This window comes from Lynx rufus, unplaced genomic scaffold (assembly GCF_022079265.1).
Source record: "Lynx rufus isolate CCGP_SWC_20201006 ecotype Redwood Valley unplaced genomic scaffold, mLynRuf1.p SCAF_4, whole genome shotgun sequence".
NCBI lineage: Eukaryota > Metazoa > Chordata > Mammalia > Carnivora > Felidae > Lynx > Lynx rufus.
Genome location: NW_025814856.1, coordinates 139,590,458 through 139,606,773, shown reverse-complemented (window position 1 = coordinate 139,606,773; position 16,316 = coordinate 139,590,458). Strand labels below are relative to the sequence as shown.

At 38.5% G+C, this 16,316-nt stretch overlaps 1 protein-coding gene across 1 annotated transcript in view; it reads right to left on the bottom strand.

Moving 5' to 3' along the window:
- Positions 1-451: 451 nt before the first annotated feature.
- The window catches only part of CPED1 (cadherin like and PC-esterase domain containing 1), a 270,984-nt gene continuing 255,119 nt past the window's right edge, over positions 452-16,316 (bottom strand). The window contains exon 22 of the mRNA XM_047097404.1: positions 452-664. Coding sequence (XP_046953360.1) covers positions 452-664 — 213 coding nt within the window. The remainder of the gene's footprint in view (positions 665-16,316) is intronic.

The following is a 16,316-nucleotide window of genomic DNA, read 5'->3' as shown; positions in this document are numbered from 1 at the left end:
CAATCCCTACTTGCAAATGGAATGTAACTGCTTTTTTCCCCTCTTCAGTATTAATGTACCGATAGAGAAGATAACACAATACTCAAGAGCATTATCCTTTTTGTCCACATAATTCAAGTGTGTATATTTCTCCTTATTATCATCATGCAATACCTAGCCCACAGTGGTTCCAATTTATGATTATACTTCAAGTAACCTTTTTCAAGCTCTAGCTTTCCCCTTGAAACCAAGTGATTGTCAAGTGCATATATTGACCTTATAAAGCTGTAGGAAGAAAAGTGTTATTATTACTTTTTTTAAAGCCATGTGTGCATTGGTGTATATGTGTGTGCCAGCATGCATGAGTGTGTGGTCAATCCAAGATACCCGTGATGTGTAGGATTTGGTTCTTAGACCACGTCCAGGTGAGTGGCCTGCTTCCAATTCCAAGTTCAGTCCTCCTGCAGGGAGTCTACACAGTCCTTTTACTTGCACACATCCTGCTGAGAAGGATTTCAGAGCAAACCTGATTAACTGGACCTCTGACATGATATGGTGATTGAGAATTTGTTACAGAGTCTTGTTGTCGTTTGCTTTGATTGCTGAAATATCTTCCCACAATATGATTTCTTGATTGTTTCATTCTGATAAAGTGATATTCTTTGGATAACTTTGACTTCACTACCTGCAAATAAAGAGCAAAAAAAAAAAAAAAAAGTCAAAATCAAGGAGATTCAAGCCCTGCGTAGATTAGTATAACTAACTCACAAAGTTGAGCGGCATCTTTATCACAGAGATGTTGCCTAAAGGTGATAAATATGATCTACATAACCAAGAGCCAGAGTAACTTACCTGTCAAAAAACCCCCTAAGGTTGGAATTAGAATTTCTGCCATTTTTCTTACCTCAGGACAGTTGGTTCCAATGCATCTGAGGGATAGTTTCAGATGGTTTCTATACCACACTGTTGCCTCTGTGTGTGTGAGTGTGTGTGTGTGTGTGTGTGTGTGTACTTAGGCCAAATGCTAACATATGGAAAAGACACTGAGGTGCCTGTGCTGGGTCAGTGAATCAAACATGGTACTCTAAACCTGTCACGGCATACCTTTATAGAATGGAAATTAAAGCTATTTGTGGAGAAAAGAAAAATACTTTTCCATTGCACAACCATAAGCTGATGCTGTTACAATTAGTGGTTTCATTTTTTCTGGGTACTTAGTAAGTTATGGAATTTGTAGAAGCAGGCTATGCCATATTAAGCTAATAACTTATATATGTTTGTACATATGTAAATATATTTATCTTAAAATTTTTTGAATAGGCAGAATTACAAAGCATTTATAGAGCATAAAAAGATATATAACAAAAATTTCCTCCCCATCTCTGCTTCCCCACCTCCAGTCATTCAATTTATGAGTGATTAATAATGCAATTACAAGACATTATTTTTGGTCAATATGGACACATAAACTATATATTATTGGTGACTAATGAAGGTAACGCTGGCTCACATGGAGTTTTAAAATTCCTTTAAGTGCTATATAATGATTTAGATCCACATGTTTTTATTCCATATAAGAGGATACACTGAAAACAGCTCCAAAAATACAGAATATTTAAACAAATACAAGATGCTTATTTTGAAGATAAGGTATTTTTAGTTATATGCAAGTAAGTATGAACCTTTTTAGAAGATTTACTGGACTAGAAATTCTGTAAAGATATAAACCAAAATGTTAACAGTAGTGATCTTTGGGTAGAGGAATTATAGGTGATTTAAAAACGTATTCTTTGTAACTTTCAGTCTTGACTTTTTTATTTGAATACAACAAATGTACACTCCCTTATAATCATAAAAATGTTGAAGCTATTTCCATTCTGAAGAAAAGATGTAATAGTAATGCATTTTAAAACCAATTATATCCTGCCAACCCCAAAGAAATGAATTGTTTTCCTGTAGCTATGGGAGGTTTGGTTTTTTATGATCAGGCCTTCAGATGAAGTGACTCTTAAGAAGACCAGTGAAATCAGTGGGTTGTGGTAAGGAATCCCTACGGATGGTAATTCAGAGCTCAGTTTGCAGTTAACCACTGATTAATATTCCAGGTCCCAAGGTTGTAAGTTTCTCTTATGTGCAGTTCCTTCCACCCTGTTTAGTTATACTACAACTTTAAATATGATAGGCCAGGAGGTGCACCAATGTTTTCCTGAAGGTTCTGTTTTGGAGGAGGTGTGTATTCAATGATAGCAAGATTAGTGAACATTTTTAAGGAAGTTTATTTAAGGAAACACTTAAGCATAAATATTACATTCAACCTTGCAAAAATATTATTTCAGTGTTCTGAAGCCAAAATAAGGTTACTTTTGTTTGTATAAGTTTATCTTAAGGTCTGGCTTTTGCAATTGCCAGATGATCTACATGCTAATTAAATGCAAAACAGTTAAAAATACATCTCATTGCAAAAGGTTATATCGTTCTTTAAAAGTTATCTCGATGTTTTGTATGATTTCAGGGTTGCATTTAATGTTGCATTACAAATGTTGGAGAATGCTAGTGTAGATGCTTACAGCAATCTTGAACGTGATTTCTAAAAGAGATAATACAAAAATGTTTATGTCCAGTGTCTTTGTTGAAGCCTATAGCTTCCCCTCAAGAGTAGTGTCAATATTTTGCCAGATCACATGGGAAGGTTGATAATGTATTTCTATTTTTAAACCAGTAAGGTGATCTCTGAGAAAGGAAGATGGGATGATGGAGTCTCTTCCACCTTCTGAGGGCCTGCCTAATGCCTCACACAATGCCACTGGTCACAGCATGCTATTATTCAAGATTGATTCCTACACATCTATCCCAGGGCTTGGCCCAATAGCACTTAATTCAGTTGGTTTCCTTTGAAAGCTATTTTGCAAGAGATAATCAAAGACGATAATTTTCCTAATTCTTTGGTTAAGCCAGTATTACTTTGAAGCTGACTCCTGAAAGATGACAAACCTACAAAGAAAGAATTACTTCAATTTTGATTTGTCAAAATAAAGATGTAAAAAGTCCCCTCAAATACTATTGTAAATTGAATCCAGGAGTCTTTAAAAAATCCAGCATTATTGTGCACTATGCCACTAGCACATAAAATTTATTTCAGGCATGCAAGTTTTAACACTACAAAATATTTTGTTATAGAAAATCACCAAAGAATTATTTGTAGCTATATGATTGTTTACCTTGAGAACCCAAAGGAATCTACCAAAAAATAATGAGATGGTATAAAGTTAATATTTAAAAATTATATAGCTTTTCTATATTCTATCAATAATTAAGAAGAGATATATCAGAGAAAAGATCCCATTACAATACTAAAACAATTTCATTCAGTTTAGCGATTATGCAGGTGAAGAAAACATGAAGTTTAAAAAATTTTTTTTAATGTTTATTTTTGAGAGAGAGAGTGAGAGCGTGAGTCAGGGAGGGGCAGAGAGAGGGAGATACCGAATCAGAAGCAGGCTCCAGGCTCTGAGCTGTCAGCACAGAGCCCGAGGTGGGCTCAAACCCACGAGCAGCGAGATCATAACCTGAGCCTAAGTCGGACGCCAAACTGACTGAGCCATCCAGGTGCCCCCAAAACATGAAGTTTAATAAAAGGAAAACATGAACAAATGGAAAGACATACCACGTCAAATCCCTCCAGATTAATTAAAATACTATGCCAATTGTAATCTCAGCAGTATTTGGGGGGGGGGGGACATGACAAAAAAATCCTAAAATACATCTAGAAGAATAAATGTAAGAAAATAACCAAGACCAGTAACCAAATAAACAGTGGTGGGGGGTGGGGGGCATTTTCATTACCAAATGTTCACTCATCAATATTAACTGAGTCTACCACCAGCCTACCATAGACCCAGTTTTTTGTTTCATAAGCCAAGTATTAGCAGAATTCAATACTGAGAAAATACAGGGATGTCCATACTACAGATTAAAATGCATTTCATAAACTACTATTCTTTCCTAAAAGTGTTTCTAGAGCAATAAACTAGTTCTAAATAAAGCCCAATGTTATATAAATCTAGCAATCATAAATGCTGACATTGTAAGAGTATTAATTACATGGAATTAAAATCAAGAGTGTATGTATAAAATGGAGCTATGTACCAAACTGCTAATAGAATCTCCAATGGGGAAGGGAGTGAGAATTGAGGGGTATATATGACATAAAGCTTGGAATTTTTTTTTAAGATTTTATTTTTAAGTAATCTCTACGCTCTATTTGGGGCTCGAACCTACAACCCTGAGACCAAGAATTTGCATGCTCCACCGACTGAGCCTGCCAGGTACCCCTAAAGGCAGGAAGTTTTGTTTTTATTCTGTATACTTATTTTTACATTTTTACAGTTAGCAAGAATTCATGTAATCCTTGTATAATAGAAAAGCAGTAGAAGAGATTTACTGATTTATTTTTTTCCATATAATATCCAATTTTCAATCTTCAGCGTTCTCTGTGAGAAAACACATGGAGTAATTCAAATATGGTCCCTACCCTCAAGGGGACTATATAAAGACACATGTCTAAGATACTTGAAGTAAGCACAAGAATGAAATGACTTCAAAGACATTGTCTGAGACTAGCTCCCCAAGGTCAGGCACCATGTTGTTTCCACGTAACGAATAGTTTCTTCATACGTTACTTAGTGCTAATTATCATGCCATAAGGTGGGCATGATAATCTGTTCACACAGCTATTATTTCTTTGAATTTATTTGTCAAATTTAGTCTCCAGCATTGCTGTCAAACTATTATCTCCAAGTTTCAAAATATTACTTTATTTTACCTACTCTTATGGGCTCCAAAGTGCAGGAAAAGGGAGTTAGCTACAATTTTAAGGCTTGGAAATGTTTTGCGAGTGAAGATGTTGATACCTGTACAAAAAAGGGCTAATTGCTTTTTTTCTTTGATCTCTTGTGTGGAAATGTGCCCGTTTGGGTCCTTCCCCACATCAGAGGACCACTTAGGATTATTAAAATCCAACTTCCTGAGAAACTTAACAGAAACTCATGGGGGAGGGGAAGGAAAAAAAAAAGAAAAAAAAGAGGTTAGAGTGGGAGAGAGAGCCAAAGCATAAGGGACTCTTAAAAACGGAGAACAAACTGAGGGTTGATGGGGGGTGGGAGGGAGGGGAGGGTGGGTGATGGGTATTGAGGAGGGCATCTGTTGGGATGAGCACTGGCGTTGTATGGAAACTAATTTGACAATAAATTTCATATATTGAAAAAAAAATAAAATCCAACTAAAGTGTCGACTGGAATGTGGCTCTGAAAGAGAGATGTTCTCAATACAAATGGTAGGTTACCTCTGGGGCACAGTAATAATAATAGTAAACGACAAAAGTGACCTATTAGAAAATATCACGAAAGAGACCTTGAACCAAAGACAAAAGACTCTAGACGTGTTTGTATAGGGATCGTCTCAACCAGAGACAAATTCTAAGTGTTTGATGCTGACAAATGCTCCTTTAAATTTCAGCGCATGTGACCTGGCCAACTGAGAAAGAGACGTGTACCTAGAGTGATAAGGAGGTATCACCTACGATTATGTAATGGGATTTGGCACACGTTTACATGACTCTAAACGTGAATGTTAAATGACAATTCTTTTGACACTTTACTTATTTTTAATATTCATTTACTTATCTTTGAGAGACAGACCGCGAGTAAGGGAGGGGCTGAGAGAGAGAGGAAGACAGAGAATCCAAAGCAGTCTCTGCCGCTGTCAGTGCAAAGCCCAAAGCCTGACACGGGGCTCAAACCCACAAATCGTGAGATCATGACCTGAGCCGAAGTCGGAGGTTCAACCAACTGAGTGACCCAGGCGCACCTCTTTTGACACTTTAAAATACTCCAAAGTAACTCTTTGTTTTTAGCTTTGTGTGTGTGTGTTTGCTGTTGTTTATTTTCTTTTTATGAGTTTACTGTGTCAAATTACACTTAACATTAGGAAGCAATAGTGAAGGACAATTGGTCCTCAGCAAGTGTGATAACCTGTTTGGCCAGCATTGTTCTATAATCACAAGTATAAATGTGACAATAAAAATTATCTTTCTCATGACAATGTTCAAATTTAGATTAAGTTATATGTAAGAACAGACTTTCAAGTAAAGATGACGATGTTTCAAAACAGTAATATATTTGCAATATATTAACTATAGAAACTTAGGAGTAATTTTGGTGCTGGAAGCAATTGCTGTCACGATAACATATTATAGAAATGTGGATGATCACATTTTCTGTGATCCAGGGTGACAAGAATTGAAATTCTGTGCTTTGGCGTGCAGAAGTAAGTTTTACTTTTTCATAGGTTCCTTATATGCTAAGAGATCTCCCAGTTTATGATTGTAGATCTTTCTACATATCTATGCAATTAAAGACCTGAGCACAAACACATTTTAGAAGGCATACAAATGGCCACATTTCAACTTGACTGGTTTTGTCCAATGGTTATTTTAAGACTACCCAAACAAATGAAAAACTGTTATAAATTTACACAACAAAACTAACGTTGCAACTTTTACTATTAAATGCATGTAATTTCAACCCTCAAAATTGATTTCACATAAATTTTAATCAGAATGAGTATATTACCATGTCAATTAACTGCTGCATCTGAAATAACTTAGAATTTTTGAAAAGTTACTACAAAAAGGGAAAGCTTGGTGAATTATTGGAAACGTGTCAGGCAGATTATAAGCAAATACCTTTCCTAAAACTGATCTTAACCTGAATAACACCCAAGGAACTTCTGATGTGGTTCCAGACCCACAGAACAAAATAGAAAACAATTTTCAGTGGCTCAAGCGTTCCAAAATCTCTCTAGACTGGATTAAGGGGGATGTTCTGATTATAAACGTGTTTCACAGACAGGGATGGGCTATAAAGAATGAGGGTAATGGCTTTCCACGGTTGGAAAACATGAGCTTGACCAAAATGTGCTAATGTGGTCTTTTAAAACAAATGTATACTATTGAAGTACTTTTTATTTGGTATAGTCATTCTGCAGCCATGACATTCAATCCAAGACCCAGTCACCAAATTTATGACCAGCTGAAAAAAGTAGCCCAAGAAGTCACAGAAATGGAATAAAAATAAAGCAACAAACAATAGCTACAAGCCAGTCCTTATAATTCATGGTTCCATTTCAGGAAATCGTACAATTTTTACAGATAATAATGATTTTTTTCACCCCCCCCCAATATTGAATCATGGCCACATGAAATAAGTATGTTTTGATTGAAGGCAGTCCAACTTCTGAATGGGTCAAAGATGCTGAGGATTAGAGGGCAAGACTAAAGTTTTCTTTAGGAATGAGGAATTGTTTTTTGTTTTTGGTGTTTCCAGATTTGCAGTGTCTCAGTCTCTCTCCCCTACCTCCAAATCTCCAGTCCTTCTTACTCCAACAGCTGAGCCTTTTTAACTCCTGCTCCTTAGGCAGACCTCAGTTTCCGGCTCTGGGAACAAATTCTGCTCTGAGGTGAGCAGACTGATTATAAGGAGGCATAGACCAGTAGCTTCCCAATTTAATGTTAAACTGTTGGTTCTATCTTGTACTCCTATGCAGCTCTCCAGAGACTAATTCCCATTTTAAACTCAATTTCCTAAGTGGCTGAATATTCATGTCAGTGAATTCTTGATATAATATAAAAGACTTTCATTAGTGTAATTATTACAACCTAAGTTCCAACCTTGCTCTGTTTAGATGTACATCTTGGGTCTTGGAATCTATTTTGACCTTAACTTGCAGGTATTTGTTTCCATCGATCTCTCTTGAGCTGAGAAGTTTTATTTAAGCAAGAAAATGTTACTTAGAACCAATTTGTGTGGACCAACATTCAAACTGCCGACTTCACCGTAGGGATCCACTGAGCACAACTGTGGCTTTTGAAAGATCTTCGATTGGGCCCCTCCATTTCTTGTCAGAAGAGTCCTCTAGCCCCTTGCGTGAGGCAGTGCGTGCCTGTCTGCTGGTATTTTGGACGGTTTGGGGGGAAGTTTAGGGGCTCTACCCTTCAGGTGCCAACTTGTACGTTCATTTTTCCGAGTTCAGCCTCTAGATTAATTTGTTCTTTTCCATACCCATGTTTCTGAGTCCATCTCTGATGTTCAATTTTAAAAGAAATCGTATATATGGAGGTATATATGGACAACCACGGGGTGGGGTGGGGTGAGGGATTCGGGGTCCACCAGTTTTGCCTACAGATTGACCCGTGTCTCAGCCCCGCCTTCTTCTGCTCTGGGCTCGTTCAAGTCTGGGTCAACCAGAGGCTCTGCGGGCAAGTGTGCCTTCCTCTCTAGTTGGTATCTCTCCTCTCTCTCATTTTCCACTGTAACCTCTTCTGTAGGCTAAGTTAAACTTCTTAAAATGAATTCGGATTTCTTATCTTTTATGAGTTATTTCTTATTCTGTCTTTTTTGGGGGAGGGAGGTGAATAGCTTTATGTCTTTAAAGTCTTTTGGTGGAGTTTCAAGTGGAAGAGAAGATAAATGCTTGCGGTCATTCTGCCACATTTAATCTGTACTCCATGCATGATTTTTGACCTTCTTCTGTACGCTAGTTTTTCCAAAGTGTGCTTAGTGAGGTGTTAACAGTGTTATTAAAAAAAGAAAAGTGGTTCTGTGGTTAAAAATGTTTGGGGAAAACTGGATCAAACTAAGTTAAATAGTTTCTTTGCTGTAACGGCTTTTTGGATCATTTAAAATACTAATATTTTTTTTTTAATTTTTTTTTCAACGTTTATTTATTTTTGGGACAGAGAGAGACAGAGCATGAACGGGGGAGGGGGCAGAGAGAGAGGGAGACACAGAATCGGAAACAGGCTCCAGGCTCTGAGCCATCAGCCCAGAGCCTGACGCGGGGCTCGAACTCACAGACCACGAGATCGTGACCTGGCTGAAGTCGGACGCTTAACCGACTGCGCCACCCAGGCGCCCCTAAAATACTAATATTATTGGAGAATCTTTACAGTGGAGGAGTACACAGAATTCCCCAAACCACAGATCCTGTTTTTACTTGGGTAGAGCATCAAAACATAAAGTAGAAAATGCTAATCAAGGTAGTGCAGAGCCCATCTTAGCTTGACTTTTAAAGGTTGGCACTATCCCCCCAAAATGAGTGTTTACTGCAAAAAACATGAAATAGTTATGGGTCAGCATCTCTTTCTTAGGCATACTGACATTCTAGGTTTTAGTACTGCAGAAGTTGGCATGTACAGCTGACTCATGGGGTCAAAACACTAGTTCACATAGAGTGACTGGCACTCTTCGTTCATCTTTTATTTAATTATCCTTTTTAAGAGAGAGACCCTGATGTAATTGCTGTTACCACCATTCAATAGAGGATGCTCCTTCCAGAACAGGATTTTGTAGCAAACCATCCCAGGAAAGACTGGGCTCCCTTAGGGCTAAGGAATTCATTTTCAGCAGGCACTGATTTGTAATCTAATCATCCAGTGGAAAAAGCTAGAATTCACTTGCAGATGATGGAATGAGCACAAATTATTTTACACGGAATAAACTGTCTAGAGTCGCTTTCCCCCAAAAGGGGTTTAGGAATGGTAGGCAGTGAAAGCTCATGTGATTCCTCTTTAGTTACAGGGCCATCAAAAGGTTTTGAATGACAACATTGGGTTGGAACTGTAGACACATCCTGGTGGGGATACGAAGGATGAATTTGAGTAGTTGAAAGTGAAGGTTCTAAGATGAAAATATTGCAAAAGTCTAGGGCAAATACATCATAGAGAAGAAGAGGCCCTCCAGCCAACCTTGTTCATTTAGCAGCACCCGACCAACTATTTACAGTGTCCTTGACTTGATCCTCCCCCACATTATCAGGGGCCTTCCTCCTATGCCCTCTTGTATTCTTGATGTATTCTGTGGTAGAGATTATTCTCTTTCTGCCCATAAACATGAAAAGCAGTTCCTCCTACCCTAGACTACTTTGTCTAAGTCCAGTATCTTTCCCCATTTCTTTCTTTCTTTTTTCTTCCTTCCTTCCTTCCTTCCTTCAAGAGAGAGAGAGAGGGGGGATAGAGAGAGGAAAAGAGAGAGGGAGAGAGAGAATCTTAAGCAGACTCCACAACCCTGGGATCATGACAGAGCTGAAATCAAGAGTTGGACAGTTGGACATTCAACCGAGTGCCCCACCTTTTTCTTATTTTCACTTGTTGAAAGGCTTTCCAGTCTCCTTTTCTCGTTTCTTATACCTCCTCAATCTATTGTAGTCTTATTTGTGCCCCTAAAATTTTATTGAAATTGCTCTTTAAAAAAAAAAAAGTTTATTTATTTTTGAGAGAGAGAGCACAAGTGGAAGAGGGGCAGAGAGAGAGAGAGGGAGACACAGAATTTGAAGGAGCCTCCAGGCTCTGAGCTGTCAGCCCAGAGCCTGACAAAGGGCTTGAACTCACGAACTGTGAGATCACTATCTGAGCCAAAGATGGATGCTTAACTGACTGAGCCACTCAGGAGCCCCTTTACTGCAATCACTATTTTTTTTTTATGTTTATTTATTTTTGAGAGAGAAATAGAGTCAAGTGTGGGAGGGGCGGAGAGACAGAGACAGAGAATCTGAAGTATGGTCCAGGCTCTGAGCTGTCAGCACAGAGCCCAATGTGGGGATCGAAACCACAAACCATGCGATCATGACCTGAGTCGAAGTTGGACACTTAACCGACTGAGCCACCGAGGCTGAAATTACTGAAATTTCTCTTAAAGTGATCAGAAAAGACCTTCTCAGTGCCAAATCCATGACTATTTAAAAATCCTTATCTTAATAAATCTATCCATTACATTTGACAACATTAATGCTATTTCGATCTCTACAAATTTTCACTTTTTGACTTTTTGTCGCACCACACTCTACTAAGAGTTTTCCTCTATCAGTTTATTTTCTAAATTCAAATGTTCCTATTTCTCCAAACTTTGCTTAAATATTGGTGTCTCCAAGAGTTCTATCCTCAGTTCCTCTTACTCTACTCAACTCACTTTTTCTGGATGATCTATTTTCATTGTTTCAACTGTTCTGTTTTCTGATGACGTCCAACTTTTTATCTCCAGCCCCACCCTGCACCTCAAGCTTCAGACTTGTATAGCCAACTGCCTGTAAGAGATCTCCACCTGGATGTCCTACAGGCATCTCAAACATAACATGTTCAAAACTGAATTCATCATCTTTTCCCTGAGCTTGTACCTTCTGTCATTCTCTGACTCAGTTGCTGGTTCAGCTCTAATCCATCATCCAAGTTAGGAGTCGTCTTTGAGTCTTTCTACTCCCTCATGCTGCAGATAAGATCTACAGGTTTTATTTTTAAAATAGGGCTTGTATTCCCCTTCTCTCTTATGCTTGCAGTCTCTGTCCTGATTTGGGCGAGCTTTTATCATCTCTCACCTGACTTCTGAAAAAGTCTCCTAACTTCTCTCCCAGACTCTGTCCTCTTTCACTCTGTCCCCCTTGATGTTATCAGACTTACCTATTTGAAACAAATGTGTGACCATCTCATTTCTCTATAAAACCTTTCATTGGCTCTCCACTGCCTATAGGATACAGTCTAAGCTCTTAACTATGATCTAGCCTTAGCCCACCTTTCCCAGGACCCTATTATAGTCGATGTTCTACAATATACAGAATTGCCTGTGATTTCCTGAGAACATCAAGTTATTTCAAAGCTAATGTGGTTTACATTGTCCCATGGGGTTGAATGGCCTCCTTTCTGCCATCACCCTATTAGCCTGACTACTCATCCTTTAACAATCAACTTGGACAATTTTCAAGAGGAGGTTCACTCAATCTTCAGATTGGGTTAAGTGCCCTTTCTTGGTGTTATCACAATATCCTATTTATATGTATAACATGCTACTTAACATATTGTTTCATAATATGGGCTTTTATGCCTGATCCCCTGACTACACTGTCTTGAGGGAAGAGAATGTTTGTTATTTATGTTTGCATCACTACCATTTAGCTCAAGAACTGGACTCACAAACAAATTAAATAAAAGAATAAACAAGGTTGAGGCAACTGTAACAGAGTATGGAGAAAGGTTCAGCAGAATATTTAGTAGGTAAGGACTTGGTAAGTAGCTGGTCAGAGGTTGTTGTGGGCTGGGGAAAGATAAGGAGTCAAGAATGATACTAGTTTGTAAATGAGAGTGCAATAAAGAAAATCCAGGCCTTCTAGAGAAGAAAGTTTAAAGGGACTATTATACTTCTCTCTTTGGGGATATGTTGAGTTTGAGATACTCAAGGAGACCCTAAAAAATGTTCTCCTAGCTCATTTTATAGTAGTTAGTACAGCTCACACAGACACAAAATTTTGTTGAATTAAATTGCCATTGCTAATTTATTAAAAATAGCCATGCTGAGGGGCGCCTGGGTGGCTCGGTCAGTTAAGCATCCGACTTCGGCTCAGGTCATGATCTCACGGTCCGTGAGTTCGAGCCCCGCGTCGGGCTCTGTGCTGACCGCTCAGAGCCTGGAGCCTGTTTCGGATTCTGTGTCTCCCTCTCTCTCTGCCCCTCCCCTGTTCATGCTCTCTCTCTGTCTCAAAAATAAATAAACGTTAAAATTAAAAAAAAAAATAGCCATGCTGATAAATTCTGAGATCTGCTATCCACACTAACTGTATTTGAATCAGTTGTTCTTTTTTCTCCAAAAGTCATTACCACAATTTTCTGGATAAATGAATTTAAAGGCTTTTTTCTTTATTGGGTTTATGACAACTTTTTAAAGTTTGAGGGAGAAAGGGAAAAACTTTAAGCCCATAACACAGAAAGAAAACTTTTCTAGGCCAGATAAGCTTTTGTTTACATAATTAAACTTAAATAATCAAGAGTATAAGATGAAGATTAGATAGTAATAGGAAACCATCTCTCACAAAGAACTAACAATCTTTTCTTCTTTCCATGGTTCCAGAATGAAAGGAAACCTAGTGGTATTAGAGCTGGGTAGTGATCAGAGGGATTTTTTTTTTTTTTTTTTTTTTTTTGCAGGGGGGGTAGAACTGAGGCAAGAGGTGTAGCTACATCTGCCAGAAAACAGAGATATCATATAAGGTCTGTACAGCTGATTAGACTAATTAATAATCACATAACCATTGTGGTTTTGCCCCTCCTGCAGCCAGGTTTGGGCTGATAATATTTTTGTATCCTTCCCAGGTTTTAGCTTGTTCACACTAGATGTTTGCCACATAACTAACAGCACCATCCAAAACCACTCTTGGGAAAAAACTACCTGGATCCTGTTTGTTGTCCTGCATAAATGTTGGGAAAACAAAATTCCATTTCTGCCCATGAAGAGAAACACCTGCTTTTTTAACCAGCAGGAACATTTTAGTCAACATTGATGCACACCGGTTGGGAAATTGTTTAGAGATCCATGGCGGCAACATACTCTCTCTCGTGGTGACTTGACAGATGAAAGAGGTGGGCTGAGACCTCTCGTCTTACTTGTGGCAACAAGAGTCAACTGATGCAGGTGTGTTATGTCTCTGATAGAATCCTAATGACAAATCAGAGGACGCAACAAGATCTTACTGTAATTGTTGTAGCAATCCTTCTTAGGTATGTGAGGATCTATTGTGGGAATGGCTTAATTGAACACCAGAAGATACAAACTCAAATTCTTATGGTTCTAGCACAGCTGATTTTAATTCTTGCTATTCCTGTATGACAAATTGCTTTGTCAGCTCATAAGATGAGCACAGAGGGAAAAAATGGTTATTATTAACAAATTTCTGTCCTTTAATATGTTTTACATGAGGCCAATAATCTCCTTTTCCCTGGCTTGCTACATTAATCATCAAATCATACTTTGCAAGGGCCTTTAGATTTTCTTGATTCTTTATAATAAGCTAACAGTGATTTAAGATGTTGGGTGATAGCGTAGAAAGATTGTAAAAACCTTAGCGACAGCAGTAGAAACGTCCTGAGCTACAAGAGGTGCATTTTGTTCAAGACTTAAGCAGCAATTATGCCAAAGTGATGAACGGGTGTAGAGACTTTGTGATGAAGAGAGCCAGTTGAGAAAGATGACCTTATCACTCTGCAGTGTAACTGGAAAGGCAAATGCCCCCAGAAGTATTTTAGCTCAAAAAATAAAACTTCAAAATGGTAATGCTGCTCCAGAATCAATTAAGATAATTTGAAGGATACCTATGTAGCTTGCCAAGTCAACATGCATTAAAAATAGGGCTTGAGGCGCCTGGGTGGCTCAGTCAGTTAAGCATCTGACTCTTGGTTTTGGCTCAAGTCATGATCTCATGTTCGTGAGTTCGAGCCCTATATTGGGCTCTGCACTGATAGTGTGGAGCCTGCTTAGGATTCTCTCTCTCCCCCTCTCTCTCTGCCCCTCCTGCTCTCTCTCTTTCTCTCTCTCTCTCTCTCTGATAAATTCTGGGATCTGCTATCCCCTATCTGCTATCTTTCAAAATAAATAAATAAACTTAAAAAACAATTTGTACATGATGATTACACATAATTATAAAGTCAAATAAGTGACATAATTTCACCTGACATGCTTAAATTATTGCCATGCAAATTAAAGCTATTTTTATAAGTAATATTTATAAGCCAATATTCTAGTTCTGATGGTTCAAAGAGCCTTTGTTGTAGTTCTCAAATTCCATGACTATTAGTGTCAACCGGTTAATGCTGTGGCAGGAGACACATGTAATGCAATCATGTGGGAAGGGCATCTTCTGTTTTTAATTGGAGCCATGCTGGAAATCTTTGGAAGACTTCTCCTTTTTAGACTTCCCGAGCACTAAAGATGAAAAAGAAAAACAGATACCCTCCCCTAAAATACTAATTGAAGACACATTATATAAAAATAAGTAAATAAATAAACCTTTTCTAAAAGAGGCAAAAAAAAAAAAAAGATCAGTATATTGTCTTTCAAAGTCCCTGTTTTATGTGGGTTTTGGCAACCTTTGACTTGTTTTTGCAGCCAACTATGATACTGGGCTGGCTCAGCTGTAAGATTATTTTTTCCCCTTTCTGGCTACCTGCTCTTGTGTCTCTAAGTCTTGACTTTTTGCAAATAGAATAGGAACTCAAAGGGTGTTATATTTTTTTGTGTGTGGAAGAAATAAATAAACACATAGTCTCCTACAGTGTGAAATCTGCGCTGCAACAGCATGGCCAAGCTTCAAGTTGCTAGACCAAAACTTAAAATGCCATGCTGTCTACTGTGGGTGCAGGCTCCCACTTCCCTGAGATGCAGCTCCATTTGTCCTACAAAATTATATGTAAAAAATATAACATAGAAAAAATATAACATATCCAGAAGAACCAATGCAGTGTCAGTAACTTTGGGTAGCCGTAAAAATCTGAGGACAAAAATGAATTCTGATAGTCATCTTAAGGCTGAAAAACAGGATCCAAGAAACCTTCAGTGGTCATTTCCCTAGTCAGTCCAATGACTGCCTTCTGGTTTACCAAGGGGGCCATTTGAGAAAGAACAAGAGATCCCGTGTCTGGCAAAATGATCAGATGAGACATTGCAGTTTTTTCTTCCATTGCACTTTCAGCAGAAGCTCCTCAGATCTAGAGCAAACAACAGGAGCCAAGTAACTTCATACTCCAAAACAATGTATGCAAAACTTGAAAAAGTATAGACAAAATCCAGTTTTGCAAACCTTCGTCTCATTAAAAGAGTAGGGAAATGAAGACGAAGGAAGAGAAAGATTTTCCATGTGAGTTGTCCGGATGATTGACAGTCTTTCTCCCTCATAAGGAATTGCTTTACCCTTGCTTCAAGCCAAATGAGAGGGGCCTTCGAGAGACCAACTTAAGAAGTGGACGTGTGTCCTTTAGGGTTTGGGGAGCATTAGAATTGGTAGGAGACACTGTGGCTATAGATGAGCTTTAAGATGGCCAGGAGAATGAGAGAGCAAGAGTGAGACCAAGAGCAAGAAAGAGTGAAAGAGAGAGAGGGCTGTATTGGCAGCTAACTCTATTTCTAGCAACAGCAGAGCAAGTGTGCATGAGTGTTTCTGGTGGATCAAAGGTGGGCAACAGTATAGCAAGCCTAGTGCTAATTTTGAATAGTTTTCAGGAGGGTGTCTGGAGTGGCAAGGTGACCCACAACAGAGGGAGGGACAATTGGAAGTCAAGGGGCCCAGGTATTGCCTCTATCAAGGAAGGCATAGTCAGAGGGCCCCAGTGGGAAGGAGGGTCTTCAAGGAAGTCTACGAAAGCACTTTAACAAGAATTAGCATGCCCTACCCAGAAAGCACATCAATGGGTTATGCTTACACCAGTCAAGTAAGGCTTTCATTGTCCTTAACATCTCCCTAACCTGACC